Here is an 18,072-nt window from a genome sequence, read left to right as displayed (position 1 = left end):
ATTTCATTGTGCAGAATGGCAAATAATGTAAATTGTTGTCATTTCTATTTCTGGACTGTTGCCATTACCTACTGATTTTATGCAGTGGTCCCTGGGTATCTTTTGGCAGAAATTCCTCAATTGGTGTCAGTCAGTAAGATGATCCAAGCAGAAAGGATAAGAGAAGAAAGAGTCTGCCTGACTTGACTGAGATGGGCACTGTTGGGGGGAAAATCAGTATCTTATTTTTGTTTCTGTAAGTTTCATGGATATTGTTTCCTCCCTAGTTTTTTTAAAATAAAAGTATACTTTAAACTATTTACAGACATTTTTGTGGTTGTTTGATTATTGTGAAAGATCGGTGTTCTTATGAAGATATTTTGCATTCACTATTAAAGGGCAAGTATGATGAGATCTGATGTATTATGTTGGAATTTTGGCCCTTGTCTCATGCTTTGGAAGCCTAAAGAAGTGCACTGTGACCTTTTGCCTGCACCTATGGCAGGCAACAAATCAGTTGCAGTACTTTTCTCATTTAACCTTCTTACAGTCTTGTTCTTCTCAACACAGTGTTACAGGCAGCCCTGTCAGTCAGTCAGAGTTGTTCCTGAAAATATAAATCATTTTCTGTCCTTAATATAATTTAACCCTCTTTAGTATTAGCTGTATTTCCAAACTGTGTTTTTTAAATTTTTTTTTAATTTGGGGCTTTTGAGGGTTGGTTGTTTTTAACCTATACATTTGTAAAGGAAGAGAGCATCTCTTTAGGTTAGAATTGGAGTTAGTATATATCTGTGTGTCTAAGCCAGATACCAGATGGCACTTAATTGACTGCAATAAGAGAACAATAATAAGTTTAAGGAAGTGCATTTCTATCAACATTCTTACTGTACTCTCCACTGGCCTATACTATGCAAGAAAGTGTCCAATAAATGTTAAATTGAACTTGTTTGTGTTTATAATAAAAGCATTAAAAACATCTATGAATAATAAATTCTGTGATCTGATACTTGAACTATAACGTACACAGTTCGCATTTGTTTCCTAAAAATATCTACCTTTTTCTGCCCTTCTGTTGATGGCTGATTTCTTAATGATGTTATTCTCATTTATTTAAACTTACTGTATTTTATATGTAATATATACAATATATATGTATATAATATTGCATATATGATGTTATTTATGGATAAGGTATACACACAAATACAGTCCAGATATTCTAGGATGGTCCCCAATCTAAATATCTCATTGCAATACTCTGTGTCTAAATTTGGGGTTCAGAAAATATGACCACTGTAAAATAGATACCTGGATGATAAATGATCCAGTGGCATTTACTAGACAAAAGCAACTAACCTCCTTCCTCTAGGGGATCACATGAGATTAGGAAAAATTTAGTCCAGAGGCTGGTTACTGAAAGGGAAAACTTCAATCCGGCAGCCTTAACATCTTCTAAGAGCTTTATTAAAAAGGCAGAATCTGAAACCTCATTCCAGACCTACTGAGTCAGAATCTGCATTTTCATTAGCTCCTCTGGTGACTCATCAGCACTTGAAACATGAAGAAGCAAATGGACCTATGCAAGTATCCAGATTGAGAAGAAGAGATTTTATAACAAGAAATACTAAAATATGAACAAAAGTTTAGAATTAAAATCCACAGGGCTAAGATTCTTTTAAATGGAATTTATTATTTACAGTAAGAAAATTTTAAATATCTAGAAACTGTGGAAAATGGAAGATTTATAAATAGAAAATGTTGATAAACTGCTGGCCTTCTTTCTGAAACAACAATGGAATAAGAGAAAATAAGCCTTCATTGGCACACAAAGAAGAATTTCCTGACATTGAGATTGTTGAATATTTAATGGAATTATCATGAAATATTGTGGTTTTCTTCTGAGAACAATTAGATACTTATGTATGAATCTATCTACAGTTAGGGTAGATAGTTGCTTTTGAGGTCTTTTCAGCTATCAATCCATCTACAAATTATCTGCTAGTTTCAACTCTGTGCTTGACCTCATCATTCAGTTTTCACTAGATCTCCTGATCAGTCAGAAAATCAGTAACAAACCACTAAATTAACTTCTTTTTGTCATTTCAGAAAATGAGGGAAATACTCTATATGTAGCTGCATGCAATCCTATTTCCTTATACTTTATGAATATGACTGGAAAAAGTGGCTTCTTTGTGGACTTATTTGATGTCTTCCCAAGAATGGCCAGTGGAGTTTGGCATCCATTTGTGACAGTGGCACCACTGGGAAGTCCTCTCAAGGATCAAGTTATTCTCCACGAGGAACAGGTAATGCACATCAGGCTACTCACATGCTACAGTTATAAGCAGAGTAATTTAACATGAAGGCAGTAATGATTTGCAACCTATAACTGAAAATACATGGTTTCATGAAGATGGAAGAGAGGAGCTTGGGGCAAGTCAGGAGTTGTATTTTATTGGGACCAGAATGATAGGCTACTGTCTTCCTCTTTGTAGTGACCTCAAAACAACATATAAGTCTGGAAACCAATTAGTTATGGTTTCTCAACCTCAACACTATTGAAAGTTGAGCCCAGGTAGTTTTTTGTTGTTAAGTTTGCACTTTCTTTGCAGAGAAAGACAACACATAAGTAAACCAACAAGTATGTCAGTCTTAGTCAGTGATAAGTACTGTATACAAACAGGGTAGAACTAGGGATATGGCTCAATGGTAGGGCACTTGCCAACCATGGACAAGGGTCTGGGTTTTATCTCCAGTCCTTCTACAGAAAGAGAAAAAGAAAGAGAAACAGGGAAAGTATCTGAGGGAATGATAGGGCTGGAGTAGAGGATCTGGGGGAAGGGGGGGATCAATAGTACTAAAAAGAGTCCTGAGATATCTCCTATGTGGAGATGACATTTGAGACCTCAATGACATTATTTATGTACCTATATCCACATAAATACAATGAATGGAATACACTGAGATCCTTCTGTATCTAATGATATTCAAGTTCCATCCATCTCTTCTTTTTTTTTTTCCCATCCATCTCTTCTATAGATTAGTGTACTGAGATTGCACTAATGAAAAGTACAGTTGCCCAGAGTCAGGCTAAACATAATTCCAAACAGATAATTATCGATCTAAAGACAGGCTATGTTTCAATTAGTGAAAAATCTAAAGGTCTAATTAATCTGTTTTATAGCAAGAGAAAGGAGTCTAATGTTTTTAAAAACCCATTATCTGCCTAATATCTACAAAGTATTAAACTAGACATATTATTCATTCTACAAATATATATCTTGTGCCTAATTTGGAGTTACTGCAGTGAACAAAACAATAAAAATGTGTGTCCTCTAAAGTTCCCAGTCTGTTGTGGGAAGATAGACAATAAGCAAAATGAAAAGTTATATCTTAGGTGCTGGAGATTTAGCTCAGTGGTGCTGCCACCTGCCTCACAGGCGCAAGGTCCTGAGTTCAATCCCCGGTACCAAAAAAAAAAAAAAGTGATATCTTAGATTAGAACGTCAGAAGCAAGAAAGAGTAAGATTGTAATTTAAAATAAGGTGGAGAAGAAGGGCTGAACTGATTGGGTGATATTTAAAAGAGACTTGATGGACGAAAAGAGTTTCAGGAAAAGGGAATCTAAGTTCCAAGGCCCAGAGGCTAGAACATGCCTGTTTATAAGAAGTGTGGTGAGGAAATAAATCAGCTTTAACTTTAGTCCTTGACTAAATAATTATCTTAAATTATGAGGTAGGGTTTTTTTTTCTGGTTTTGTTTTCACAGGTTTTTTTTCACTTTTTCCTCTCTACTAGAAGCAGAGTTTATCCCTATTGAGATACTGCTGATAAGTTTCTGTCCATTGAATTGGAATAAGGGTTTGATTTTCTAGATTTCCAACAAAATTCAGTGCCATTGTCTTGAAACCTATAGCCAGAAGAAGTTGTTGTAAAAAGCACATGATATCTTGGTGATTTTTAATTCAATAAACCAGTCAAATTTGATCGAGAATTGGGGCCGGGGATTTAGCTCAGTGGTTTCGCCGCCTGCTGCGCAAGCGCAAGGACCCGAGTTCGATCTCTGGTACCAAAAAAAAAAAAAAAAAAATTGATCGAGAATTGAAATTTGGAGAATTTGTTCAAGCAGTCTTGACAAATTTTCAGCTATCAACAGTCAAACTTGCATATGCAAGTTCTGTTAAAATGCCAGAGTTTTAGTTTCTCAGGAAGCATTTTATTTTCCCAAAAGATTCGATTATTTAGCAACATTGCTGATTACTATTGTGTTCAATTACAATGACTTTCATCGAAGAAAGTATATTTTTCATTGTAAAGCTCTGCTTGACTTCCACAGCCAGTACCTTGCCTCTGGGCATTCTCATATGCTGTCCTTATCCCTTTGGCCATAGTTGCAAGTTTTTCAGAAAGCTGTTTTGGCACCCAGAGCAGACATGCACAGTGTCTGGATACTGCCACACTACCATCCTCGCAACTGCTCCATCTTTCCCCAGAGAGGCTATCTCAGGTGTCCATTTCACAAGATGGTTCTGTTAAGATGTCAGACCTGATAATTCCATATAACAGCACACTATTGTAAAATATAATGATTGATAAATAATTCTAGTGGAATAAAAGCTGAATGAATGGTCTACCATCTATTCCTTTTTCCTCATACTTCACTAATTTAAAATGAAGCTGAAATATTGTAGAGTACTTCGGTGCATCCGCCTATCCCTTCTTTGTCTTCTTAAAATAAAACTTTGCTACAGATGCATTCCCTCAGTTTAAGAAGTTGTTCAAAAACTCCCTGCTAAAATAGTCTTAAGTGAGGAAAGGAAAACTTTGCCTTGTCTAAAAATAAAGACCTCCCCTTCCCCCAACCCCCATCAGATTATTTATTACATCTGCACGAAGTTTAGAATTTCAGACTTGGGGACATGGAGGTCATCCAGAGGTTACTTTTCTCCCAGTCAAATATGAACATAATAAAATTGCTCACTTGCTTCTCCTCCCTGCCCCCCTTAAGGGAGTTCCAAAGCCACAGTTACGTGTACTCATGTGTGACGCTAAATTCTATTTTAAACTCAGGCAGAATATATCATTAGTCATTTACAGAAGGAAACCATTAGCATCTAAAAAGATGGAGCCACAGAACTTCATGCTGCCAATTGCTTATAAAACTAATTCTAAATACAGCAATAGCTGTATGTTTTCTCTCACTTAGAAAGATACATTTTTTTTCAGTTTACTCATGCCAAGTTAAGAGTATATAAGTTTTCAACTCTAAAAAGGAAGACAAGTGGAAAACTGTACCAATTTTTCTGCTTAATTATATCTGTTTAATCGTTTGATTATTCTTTGGTTTAATCATTTTGGGGAAAAAAACATTATTTTAGGACTTTCAGTTAATTTTTTCTCAGATTGCTAAGAATTTATGTTAATGTTTTACATATTTATCATCCAAGAAAGATTTTTCTCCTTTAAAAAATACTCAAAAAAAGAGTAATCTAGAATGGAGACTTTGTCAATTTTTAACTTATATGTATTCTTAAGAAAAACTCTAAAATTATTGATATCATTTATAAAACTTTGAAGTGTTGGTGAATACTTCTTATACCTTAATATGTTAACTTTTAAAGAAATAATTCTAACATGCATTCTTAGTGGAGAATTACATATTATACAGAATGATGCATTTTAAGAGTGATATTTGTGGAGAAATTAAAGTTTTGTCGACATGCTTGTAAAACTGTTTAATACAGCCAAGATTCAGAGTATATGGTGTGATGTTAACTATGTGATGAAAATTCTGTTAATACTGTTTCAACTCTTGACTACTTCAATCAAATTATCTTGTAAACTTGAAACCACACTGTAAATTAGTTGTTGGATTTGCAGCTGGATTGTTAATATTTTTATATTTCTTTTTCTTTTATGACTAATTACCTGAGGACAAAGGCCATGGTTAATTTATGGTTGTATTCTCTATGCTTTAAATATAAGCTGTCAATTAATATTATGGAATAATTGAGCAAACATTTCATATTTTATTGGTTTCTGTGTTTTGCAAAGTGCAACCTAATTCTTTGGGTGTTTTGTGACTTTATTTTTCCCCCAAAGAAAGTAGGTTTTTTTGTTTTGTTTTGTTTTGATTTGGGTACCAGGGATCAAACTTGGGACCATGTGTTTTCAAGGCAGGCAGTGGAACCACTGAGCTAAATCCCCGGCCTAAGAAAGTAGTTTTTCAAACAAAAAAATTGTAAGGGTTAGGATAACTGAAAGAGCCCAAATTAAAAGAAAAACAAAAAAGGGGAATTGCATAACAATGAGGCCTGACAAACAACTTGCAGGTGTCTTTTTTGCAAACTCTTTAGTTTAATCTTTAAATGTCTTTATATGTTAACTAGAAAAGCCATTGTGTTTGCATCCCTTTAAAATATTTAATCCTGGGCCAGGGATTTAGCTCAGTGTTTCTACGGTCTCCCTCGTCTCCCTCGCAAGCACAAGGACCCAAGTTTGATCCCTGGTACCAAATAAATAAATAAAATAAAATATTTACTCTTTTCTGAATTTTAAAATTTCGTGTTTCAGCTTATCTATTTCAATGCTTAAGATTTCTTTTCTCGAAAAAATGCTTCTAATCACTGAGAGATTATTACTTCATTACATAGCTGTGATAACAATGCCAAAGAAATCTCTCATCTGTAAATTGTTACAGCACCAGTAATGAAAATGCTTCAAGCTTAATGATTTTTGAGATGATAAACACTCATTATTAGCTATGTTCTTTAGGGTTCTTCGGGTTTTATTGTTAACCCATCTTTGTATCATGCACCTATTTGCTGAATTGAACCTGGATTGTAAATGAGATTTAACTATGCATAATGTAAAAGAGCTTTCAACAGTATTATTTTTTTGGTACCAGGGATTGAACCCGGGTCCTTGTGCTTGCAGGGCAGGTGGCAGAACCACTGAGCTAAATCCCCAGCCCAACAGAGTATTTTTTGAAAGAAATTTTGATAAAAGTAAACGGACTTTTGGGCCGGGGATGTAGTTCAGTGGGCAGAGCACTTGCTTAGCATGCACAAGGCTCTGGGTTCAATTCCCAGAACTCAAAAAATAAAAAATAAAAAAGGAAATGGTACTATATAACAAAACAGAAGCAAGGTTTAGCTAGCTTATTTTTACAAGAGAATGATTTTAAGATAAAAATCTTCAAAGAGAAAGCCACATAATTACATAATTAGAAATATCTTCATAAAACCATCCAAAATTTTAAATTCCATTTAAGAAAAATCACTGAATATTTTCATGATATGTCATAGATATTTCAATACTGTTGTCTTCCCTCTGGCTTATCACTACAACCTTCACTCACAGGTTGCCAACATGTTACTGCTTTTTAAAAACGAGCAAACTTGAACCTTAAACTGTTTCTTTTATTTCCAGAGTAATGCCATCCTCTTGTTAGATACCACTGGGCAGACCATTCGTCGTCTCATCATCCCTTTTGAAGAGGTGATATCTAACAAATCATCCTGGTGGAGCAAGGAGGAAGGTGTAAGGAAAACCAGATTTGCCCACTAAATTGCCACAGACTTTTGCAGCTTTCTAACCCAAAAAAATGCATGTCTGCTCACCCCTTTCGATGCCTCTTTTTTCTCCCACTGTAGTGCACAAGAAAGTTCTCCTGATACGTATTTATAGATTTTAACGTAATACAAATGTATAGATAGAGATATGTATGATTAAATATTCAATAACATCTTTTGGTATTTACCATATAACATGAAAATTGCCAGTATTGAACTTCATGGGCTATTTGAGTATAATGTTCATAACAAATTCTATCTCTTTTCCAGTTATGTAGTTATATTTTGAATTTATATGATAAAATCATGAATATGATACCTGATTGTTCCTACTCAATAAACATTTCCATTTATTAGGTAAATTAAACTAACACATGAACAGTGTAGGCCAACCCAACAGAGTTTATTCTACCATTCAGATATAAAATAAAGCTTATCCAATGTTCTGCAAGACAGAATACTTAGATCTTAAAAGCCCATAAAAATAGATTTTTAAATCTCATAAATGAATCTAAGAAGAAAAATACTTCCTATATGTTTATGTTATAATGTAAATTCTACAGTTAATCACTAGGTAGCATTTTTATCTCTGAACAGTCTTTGGCATTATTATTCTAAAGAGATTTTAGTGTATAGTGTATACTAAGTTTTGTAATGTAGTTTAATCCATGTCATCATAAACACCTTGGGGTAGGGTAGGTAAACAGCTTCTCTGAGAGTTTTATGCATTGAAAATTTTTTTATTTTCAGTGGGGAAACAGCTATAGAGATACGACTTCATCTGACACATTTAATGTAGATATTTTGTTTTATTTTGTCTTTAGGAAATTTATAAAATGTGTAAAGAATTTTCCCATAAAAATTGGATAGTATTCTACAAAGAAAAAGGGTGAGTTCTTCATTGTAAAAGATTTAAACTAGGATCTTTATTTTGTTCTCTTTCCTGTTTTGATCATATTTGTTTGTTATAAAATTAATGTAACCAAATTATAAATATTTTAGTATAAAACTAAGTCTTCTCACATTGTAGAACACTGAGAAGCAGACATAAGAGCACTCATAATTCCATAACACAGCCACTACTAACATGGCAGCTGTCACTTTGCATTATTTTTTCTCATACACACTGACATAGTTTAGAATTTTATATAACTTTTCTCAATTAACGTTTTTCTATGTTATTAAAAAAAATTCCTTTTAGGTTATGTAATATAGCATGAGGTAATTATGTCATGGTTACTCAGTCATTATCCTTACCATTTCCTTTCAGATATAATTTTCTTCTCCTTTTTCAGGAACAGTTTGACTGTACTGGATGTTTTCGAAGGGCGAACTCACACCATCCCACTTCCTATCAACCTCAAGACAGTTTTCCTTGTAGCAGAGGACAAATGGCTTCTGGTGGAGAGCAAAACAAACCAGTAGGTGAATCTATCTGTACAGTATCACCTGGAGTATGAACAGTCTTGTTTGTCCATTATCCAAAGTTCTCACTGTTCAATCTTCCTTCTGTCTGACTTAACAGTTTCTGTGTTTGGCAGCATAGCTAAAGGTAAGCATTTCAAGGAGAGAGGAGGAGAAATTTAAAACAAATTACATATCCCCTTTCAGAGTATGGCCTTGACATTAACAGTAACAAATAACTTTTACATATAATCCATATTTATTTATGATTTTTCCTGTTAGCACACTGAGAACTCACTGTGTTATTGCTAAACTGGAGATCCTTCAAAGTAGATTTTCAGTTTACATTCTCCTCCTGAGAGCCCAGGCTCTATTGTAGAGCTTTGTCTTTTGGTAACTTCACAGAATCTACACTGTAGAAGTTACTTGTTTTCATCTTGTATGCTCTGATTCTGTTATGTTTATGTTTGTGTTGCCTTGCCACCCCCAACTCCCTGCCCACTGGACTTCACACCTCTTGATGAAAGGCAGCACAAGACACTTGACTTACAAAGAATGTACGATAAATTTCAAGTTCCCTTCCCTCATGCACTACATCCACTAGCTAAGTGCAGATTCTTTCTACCCCTCTCCTACAAAGCAGAAGTGGCTCACTACAAACAATTTCCAGCTATTTATACATTCATGCTTTAGAAATCTTAAAAACAAATAGATCAAAGGGATTACAGTGGTGAGGACTTATGTTCCTCAGCTGGCCACAAATCAGAGATCATCTCCCGCTTACTGCCTGATCAAAGAGTCAGATCAAGAGAGAGCTCCCTGGTAAGGGGGATGTGTCCCAGTAAAGTTGCTCTTTTTTTTTTTTACAATGCTTTTATAAGAAATGTTGGATTTTTAAAATTCACATTACTGCATGATGATGGACTATTTCTTTATAATAGTGTTGACATATTCTTTGTTAATGCATGATGAAATGCTGAAATTATAAATTATACTCAGAATATTTTTAAAGGCTTTGGAAGGAAAAAGACTAATTTTTCTTGGTCTTCCCTGAGAATTACTAGAAAAAGAAAATTTTTTTCATTTAAGTTAAATGTTTTGTTTCTTTACAGAAAATATCTTTTAACAAAGCCTGCACATCTCGAATCTGAGGACAGTGGGGTTTGCCAGTTATATATCTTGAAGGAGGAGCTGCCTAGCACTGGATTTGGAGTTACCCAAGGTAAAAATTATATTATCTGTGTTTAGGGCTGCGCGGATGCATGCTTGTACACACTGACCTCTAGATTCATTGAAGAACAATAACTCCAGCCTATGGGATGTTCATACCAAAAGAAAAACGTAGTCACTACACTGAAAATGGGAAATGAGGATCTACAACCTTTCAAGTGACCATCAGCAATCTCACTCTTTTAAATTCTATGAAATTTTTAACAGAAAAATTATAATCTGTACTTACATTTAGGTCTCAAGTGTAGTTTAGAATATACTTATCTTTTCTTTTCTTCCGTAGACCATCAGAATGCCTGCTTAATTCATTCAGTTTGGGGAAGTGAATAGTAACTTATGAGAAAAAAATCCAAACTTAACATTGCCATCACTGGGTTGGATCAGTTTCATATCTTTTCTGCAGGGATCTACTAAAGATAATATTTATTGCTAGTAAAATTTTTAATTCCATAAATACTTGGAATCATTTTGGGAAGATGCTTTGATTGTAAAAATAGTTTTCTCAAACAAAAACTCATGAGTGTGATTTAAAGTGTTTTCTCTTTTTACCTTGTTCTTTTCTCATTAAGTTTGTTGAGAATGAAATCTTGTAAAAAAATTAGTTCATAGAGCATACTAGGAGCATATTGTGTCTAATGTTTGTCTTACACTTTTCAGAAAGAGAATTAAGCATACCTCATAAAATTTCAAGTGATCAACTGTCATCTGAAAATCTAAGTTCAGCTGTGGGGCAAAAGATTGCCTCTCCCAACCGAATTCTCTCAGATGAGAACAGTTACGCTACCGTAGTTGTTGGTTTTCCAGATCTCATGGTAAGTATCAACTTTTTATATTATTAAACAAGTATTTTTAATCTTCAGTTTGACCTATAATCTGTCACCCTGTTCCAAGCATAATTTAAAATATTATAATTTTCTGATAAATATTTCAAATCAAGTTCACATTTGAAATCAGTCACAAAAATATATCTATATAGCTATATTATTTTTAAAGTATAATGGAATGATGTAATTTAGTAAGGAAACACAAGTATTATTCATACATGAGCGTTCATGTGACACAGTAGTGCTTAACCTACTGAAGGTAATTTTCTATCATGTTATCTGTACTATGTCAAGAGGAACGAGGTGAGACCAATAAAGTAGTACATCTTGTAGAATTTTTTACTCTAATATACTGAATATATATTTTATTTACTATAAAATAAAATTTGTTTCATAAAATAAAAATTTTAACACTTACGAGCACCAATTCACTTTCCATTGAGTTGCACTCTGATTTATCTTATCTTTGTAGCATTCAAGTAATACCATAATGGGCAAGGGTCTCAACTTCCTTTTCTTGTATATGGGCCCTTCTGTTTTCTACTGTTACCTATAAAGGAGAGGCTATTTATAATTGATTTCAGGTGAAACTGGGCACCATCCTCCCCTGATAGAAATGTGGAAAAATGAAATATAAAGGTTATTTCCGTACAAGTTGTCATCTAATAACCTTAGATGTAGCTCCATGTGGTATCATTGAACATTTAATTTTAATAATTTCCTTTGTAGCTTTTAGGTGGGATGATAGAATCATTTAAAGATAAAAATACTGGGCTTTGCTTGATAACACACCAATCTCACATCCCACAAAAATTTAATATAATTAATGAAGGTTGGGTACTTCAGGATATAAAATCTTAGAAATCCAAAACCCAATGGATAATGTGAGGCTTAGAACTTTGTCATATGCCTTTCTAATTATCAAGTAGAAAAACATTTGTTAGCATATTATATAACAGGAGATGTGTTGTTAAGAGAGACAGGCAGACAGACACACACACACAGACAGAACATCTACAAATCTGCATGTTGGAGGAAAACATTTGCAAATCACTTTTAAAACAAAGGACTTGTATCCAGAATACATATGTTTCCTGAAACAGAGCAGTAAAAACAATCAAACTTTTTAGATGAGCAAAGAATAAGCCAGTGTAAGGTGTCAAAGATCAGAGACCAAGCAGAGTTAGAAGGACATCTGTGGTGGGGAAGGGTAGCCATCGCATGTACAGAATTGTATTTTATGACAGCATTTCAGATCAGTGAGCAAAGGTCAGTGGTATTTGACAGTTAGCTGTTCATATGAGAAAAGGATAAGCAACGGCCCTGCCTCATACCATTTACAAAAATTAATTCCTTATGGGCTAAGGGCTTAAATACAGAAAACTTTAGAGAAATATGAAAATTTTAGAGGAAATATAGGAAAATACAGTTTATAATCTTGGGAAGGATAAATATGCATGATAAAATTTTAAAGTAAAGCAAAAGAAAAAAAATAACACAAAATTCCAGAAGAATTAGATCTAGGGAAGACAGAGACATGTGCTTAAGAAGGGATACTCCAAGGACTTCAGAATTACCGGCTCTGGGGCTGGGGATTTAACTCAGTGGTGCTATGCCTGCCTCACAAGGGCAAGGTCCCGAGTTCGATCCCTGGTACCAAAAAAAAACCCCAGAATTACTGGTTCTGTTCTATTCTTTATGCTAAAGAGTAGATGTAGCTGGGGATTTAGCTCAGTGGTTCGGCCGCCTGCTTTGCAAGCCAAGGTCCTGAGTTCGATCCGTAGTACCAAAAAAAATAGATAAACTATAAATACATATGTAAAGAGTAGATGTATAGGTGTTTGTTGTATTATTTTTAAACTAGTGATACTGCTGTATTCACTCTTCTTAGTTGTAATTTGTTTCAAAATTAAAAATTTAACTTGTATAGTTCACATTTGGCTGGAAATTACAGTTATTGGTGAAATAGCTATTGCCCATACCAAATTCCAAAAGATTAAAGAATAATTAGATTTTCTCTTATCTGAGACATAAAAATTTACCACCGGTATGTGCTTAAAAGATTGCATTGTAAAAGTTATGGCAAACATAGTATTTAATACTTTAGTACTTTAATCTCTCCCCTTCTTCTTCCCTCACACTTTCTCTCTCTCCCTCTTTTAGTCACCCAGTGAAGTTTATTCTTGGAAGAGGCCAACATCTTTGCATAAGCCAAGTATCACCAGTACATCATTCTATGGAGGGAAGAAGAAAGATGGGACTCCAAGACAGAGCAATTGTGTGACTCTTTTAGATACAAATCAGGTAGTCCGGATTTTGCCACCAGGAGAAGTCCCTTTAAAAGACATCTACCCAAAAGGTAAGAACTTACCAATTCCTACTTTACTAAGTTGATTAAAAACAGCTTACTTTTGAGGGATATTTAACTTATCATTGTCATTTCTTATTTATAAATAGCTTTGGTAGGGGATATTTATTACTGCCATTTCATATTTTTAAATATGAATCATTCTGACAAGTTAGAAGTAGCTAAAAAGAGCTACATGTATTTTAAAAGTGCTCACTCATCTTCATAGGTCTGTGCTTGTCAGAATTGCTGTTAGAGCTCACTTCAGTGGCATTACCTAGAACATATTTTTCAGGTGCCTTTAAAAATGACTAGGATATTAGGCAGAGAAACTCCTGAGATTCAGGTCAGGTACTTAGTATGCTGACTGATTCACTCATCAGTGCTCTGCATGTCAATTTATGTTTATTACTGCATAACACATCCAAGTGCAGTGCTGATCTCTTCTTGTATAAATCTACTTAATCTTCAAACCCCATCCTATTGTTAGCTTGCTCTTTGACTTATACATGAAGAAATTATGACATGGCAAGATAAAATACTGGCTCAGGATCACCCACCAGTGGCCAGCAGAGCCCAGATTGGTACCAAGGCCTTCCAATCCCATGTTTAGTGCTATTCTTATTGAGCCATACTGGCATTCATTGTAATGGATAATTACAAAAATTTTTGAACATTGAATCATTGACTATTTTATTTGTATCACAGAGGTAATAATATGTTATCAGCCTTTATGTTCATTATATTAGTGGGGCCCTTACAAATGTAATGTTAAGTGTATTTTAATAACACCCTATTACTGGCTTTGAAAAGTCCTGATTAAGTAATAATGTTTAGAATTAGTTCCTCCCAAACTGAAACTTATGGAAAATGAATCATCATTTTCTTAAAATGTCTTTTATGGTAGAAGAGGCAAATGAATAAACTGACAATTGCAGTACAATGTAATAAGTGCCATATAGGAATAGTCACAAGGTGATACGTCAACATAATGAGAAGCTTACAAGCCAGGCTTGTGATAAAGTGACTTCTGTAGCTTCCTGTCACTATTACCTCTTGCATTCTTCCCCTTTCCTGCCTGATTTCTGTACATACTTTTAATGTATTCATTTGTTCTTATTAAAGTCCAGTTTATACACAGTAAAATTCACCCTTTCTATTGTATAGTTCTTTGAGTTTGATAAATACAAACAGTTGTGTAATCACCACTGCAGTTGATAGAAGAGTCCCCTTAGCCCTAAATTCTCCCCATATCACTTGGGGTCAAGCCCTCCACCTACCTCCAACTTACAATTGATGCAGATTTGCTTTTTCCAGAATATTATATTAGTGGATTCATGCTGTATGTAGGTTGTAATCTTTTTAGTCTGGCTTCTTTCACTTAATATAATATATTTGAATATATATATATATTTTTTTTTTTGAGAGTCATTTATGTTGTGCATACTAATTGTTTGTTCCTTTTTATTGCCAAGTTGATAGTCTGTTGTATGGATGTACCACTATTGTATGGTTGTACCAAAACTTGCCTATGTATTCATGAATTGATAGATATTTGGATCTCTTCCAGTTTTGGGCAGTAATGAATAGGTCACTATAAACATTCATGTAGTTTTTTAAGTTTTTGCTTCACTTGAGCAAATACATAGTAATGGCATTGTTGCATCATATATTAAAATTGCCAAACCATTTTGTAAAGTGGCAGTACCATTTTGCAGTCCTGCCTCAAATGAATGAGAGTTCCAGTTGCTCTGCATCATTCCCATTACTTGGTATTGTCAGTTTTTCACCTTTCTACAGTGCTATCATTATAGTGCTATCACTTTTATGGTTTTAATTGTACTTTCCCTAGCACCAAATGATCTCAAGCATTGTTTCATGTGGATCTTATTCATGAAATGCCTCTTCAAATCTTTTGCCCATTTTAATTGACTTTTTCTTATTTGTGAGTTTTGAGTGCTTTTTATATATTCCAGATATAAGTCCCATGTCAGATACATACTTTTAAAACATTTCCTCCTGTTTTGATGAAGGACAGATACCTTGTTTTCTTCTAGAAGTTTTATAGATTTAGATTTTACATTTAGATTTATGACCTATTTTCAGTTAATTTTTTACAAAATGGTGCAAGAAGCAAACACAGAATCCAGAGAGTCAGAGCCTACTTGTGAAGAGGATTCATAAGAGCTTAGGCAGAATGTGGTACAGGAGAGAGTTGGTCATCACCATGCTGACAGCTTGGCTTTTATTTTCACTGCTTTGTGTACTACCATTTAGCCCTTTATTCTTTGACAAGGCACATTAGATTCTTTCCAGTTTTTTGCCTTTACACAAAGTGATGCTGTGACTACCCTCCCTGTCTCTGTGTATATATGTTGAGTCTGTAGGGATCTGTTTCAGGATGGAATTGCCAATGTTGCTTTTCCAGCAGCACGAAAACATCACTGGAAAACACCATAATATGGAGCTCCATAAATAAAAGCCTTTTTTATAGCACACATCACTCTTAATTTGTGAATACAGGCAGAAGTGCATTAAACCTAATGGGTAGCAAGTAAACATCAAATCGTGTTTGTAGAAAGAATTAAATTTTTAATATAGTTTTATCTTCCCTTTGAAGATTTTCTTGGTAGTTTTGTCTGACAATTTTTGTACTACTCCTAACCTGGCTTTGTGCATATAATCTGTCCCCACTGTTCATGGGAACCACATGATAAACCCTGCAGCAATGACTTCCATTTAATGGTTGGTGAACTAATCTCCAAATGCAGCTTATTTCTATCTTTGAAATACACCTGGATTATCAATGTAATGGAAATCTATGAAGCTTCCATTCAGTCGACAGTGTGGAAACATTTAAAATGGTTGGACAAGGACTTGGCTAGGTTTGGAGAAAAAGCCGGACACAGTTTTCGTTCCCTTAATTCAACTGAATATTCTGTTCAAGGATATTCATAAGGCTTTTGGTTTATTTTCACATCAGTAAACATTCTGATTATTTTTATTTATTTTATTTATTTATTTTTTGGTACTGGGGATCGAACTCGGGACCTTGGGCTTGTGAGGCAGGCAGTAGAACCACTGAGCTAAATCCCCGCTCCATTCTGATTATTTTTAAATGCTTACCTCTATTACCACCACTACCACTATTCTTAATACTTCCCCAGTAGCCACAAATTCTCTTTTCTGATATGTGAAAATATTTTTTAATACCAAGAATAAAATTCCTGCTTTCTCCTAATTGAAATAGAAGACAGAGCCACTATTGTATTTTCTTACCTTCTATGCTGTGGAATTAATTTTCATAGTGAAAGAAAACAAAAATGTAGAAAAAATATTTTAATATACTTTAAATACTAAAATACTAATATACTAAATACTAAAATACTTTAAAATACTTAAAAAATACTTTAAAATAAGGTGTTACTTTCATGGTGAACTGATGGCAATAGTTCAATTTATTATTACTACTTATAAAGAGAAAAATGTCTTTAGGTGGTAAGCCAAAATGTCTAAATTGGTGAGTTAGGCAGCTCTAGTCATCCCAACAGCTTCAGTAACTGGTTGTTTTTGGCAAAGAACCCTGGTCTATAAATAATTCAACCTACTTTAGCAAGGTTCTAGGAGTAAGCATTGTCAAAAATTATATATACTATAAAACTTTAACCACAATTGACCTTATATCCCAAGCAGCACAATGCAGATAATGTGTGATTTTTATGATAAGCATGTTCATTTTATACAAATGGCTGTTTGGGAACAGCCGGTCTACACAGTTGATCAGATTATAGAGCAACTCTCTTTTCTTGTCCCTCCTTTCCCTGAACATCACCTTCTCTTCCTCATGAGCCTTTGGCTCCCTGGGACTTCTTCTAGTCCAACTCTGCAGCTCATCTCTGACCCCAGAGTTGTAATTCCCACTCTGGAATCGTTTACAAGTTTCCAGAGGCCCACAGTGGCTTGAGAAGAAAGAAAGAAAAAATGGAAGGGAAGGAGGGAGGGAGGGAACTTTCTTCTTAATGCTATGAGCTCCTCAAAGGCAGTATCTCTTTGTGTGATATCTAGTGAAAGTAAGCTGAAACATGTCTGGCAAATAATAAGAGATATGTTGAATTTTTCAGATAGGCTGATTAAAAAAAAACCTTCAGTTTTATCTTTCCAGTAAAACAGGGCTATTTTAAAAATATTTGTTGCTCTAGGGCCAGCTCAGGTAGGAGCTGTGTGGAGTGATAGGCAGAGCATAGATTTTAAAGCCAGAAAGGCCTGTGCTTGAATGCCATCTCCATTACTCTTCAGCTAAGTCGCATCAAGTAAGTCACATTAGCACTTTACCTGTGTAGGCCTCAGCATCCTCATCACTCAAGCTGGAATCATATGTCTTTGTTGTTGTCAACATTAAAAATACTGTTTATAAAAACTAAGCACTGTTCCTTACACACAGTGATAGCAGCTGGTGCTTTGAGGGTGGTGGTGGGACTCAGGACAACAGAAGTCATAAAGCCCTGAAATTTTCTGGGAGAAGCTCTAAAATTGGAGGTGGGGTTCTGGCCCCACATCTCTGTCATATTCTACCCCAAGCTTTTCATATGTTTTATAACCCAGAGTCCTTGACCCTGGGTTAAGGACCCGTTCTCACCCTACCTTCTCCTATCTTCAGGGCCCTAATTATGACAGATATTATTCACTGGGCAATTACTAATTAGGTGCTATAC

The 18,072-nt window shown here is 34.6% G+C and overlaps 1 protein-coding gene across 3 annotated transcripts in view; it reads left to right on the top strand.

The window, feature by feature from the left end:
* Vwa8 (von Willebrand factor A domain containing 8) overlaps positions 1–18,072 on the top strand; it is a 443,736-nt gene that overhangs the window by 300,614 nt on the left and 125,050 nt on the right. For all 3 annotated transcript variants that reach the window (XR_015445839.1, XM_004844253.3, XM_087197309.1), the window contains 7 exons: positions 2,089–2,288; positions 7,413–7,523; positions 8,380–8,444; positions 8,851–8,976; positions 10,072–10,181; positions 10,847–11,001; positions 13,177–13,372. Coding sequence is in view for 2 of the 3 variants with exons in the window: in XM_004844253.3 (XP_004844310.1) it covers positions 2,089–2,288; positions 7,413–7,523; positions 8,380–8,444; positions 8,851–8,976; positions 10,072–10,181; positions 10,847–11,001; positions 13,177–13,372 (963 nt within the window). In the remaining variant the exon portion in view is untranslated. The remainder of the gene's footprint in view (positions 1–2,088; positions 2,289–7,412; positions 7,524–8,379; positions 8,445–8,850; positions 8,977–10,071; positions 10,182–10,846; positions 11,002–13,176; positions 13,373–18,072) is intronic.

This window comes from Heterocephalus glaber, unplaced genomic scaffold (assembly GCF_053883595.1).
Source record: "Heterocephalus glaber isolate CG9 unplaced genomic scaffold, H.glaber_assembly_v1.0 deba00001666, whole genome shotgun sequence".
NCBI lineage: Eukaryota > Metazoa > Chordata > Mammalia > Rodentia > Bathyergidae > Heterocephalus > Heterocephalus glaber.
This window is presented reverse-complemented; position numbering and strand designations above follow the sequence as displayed.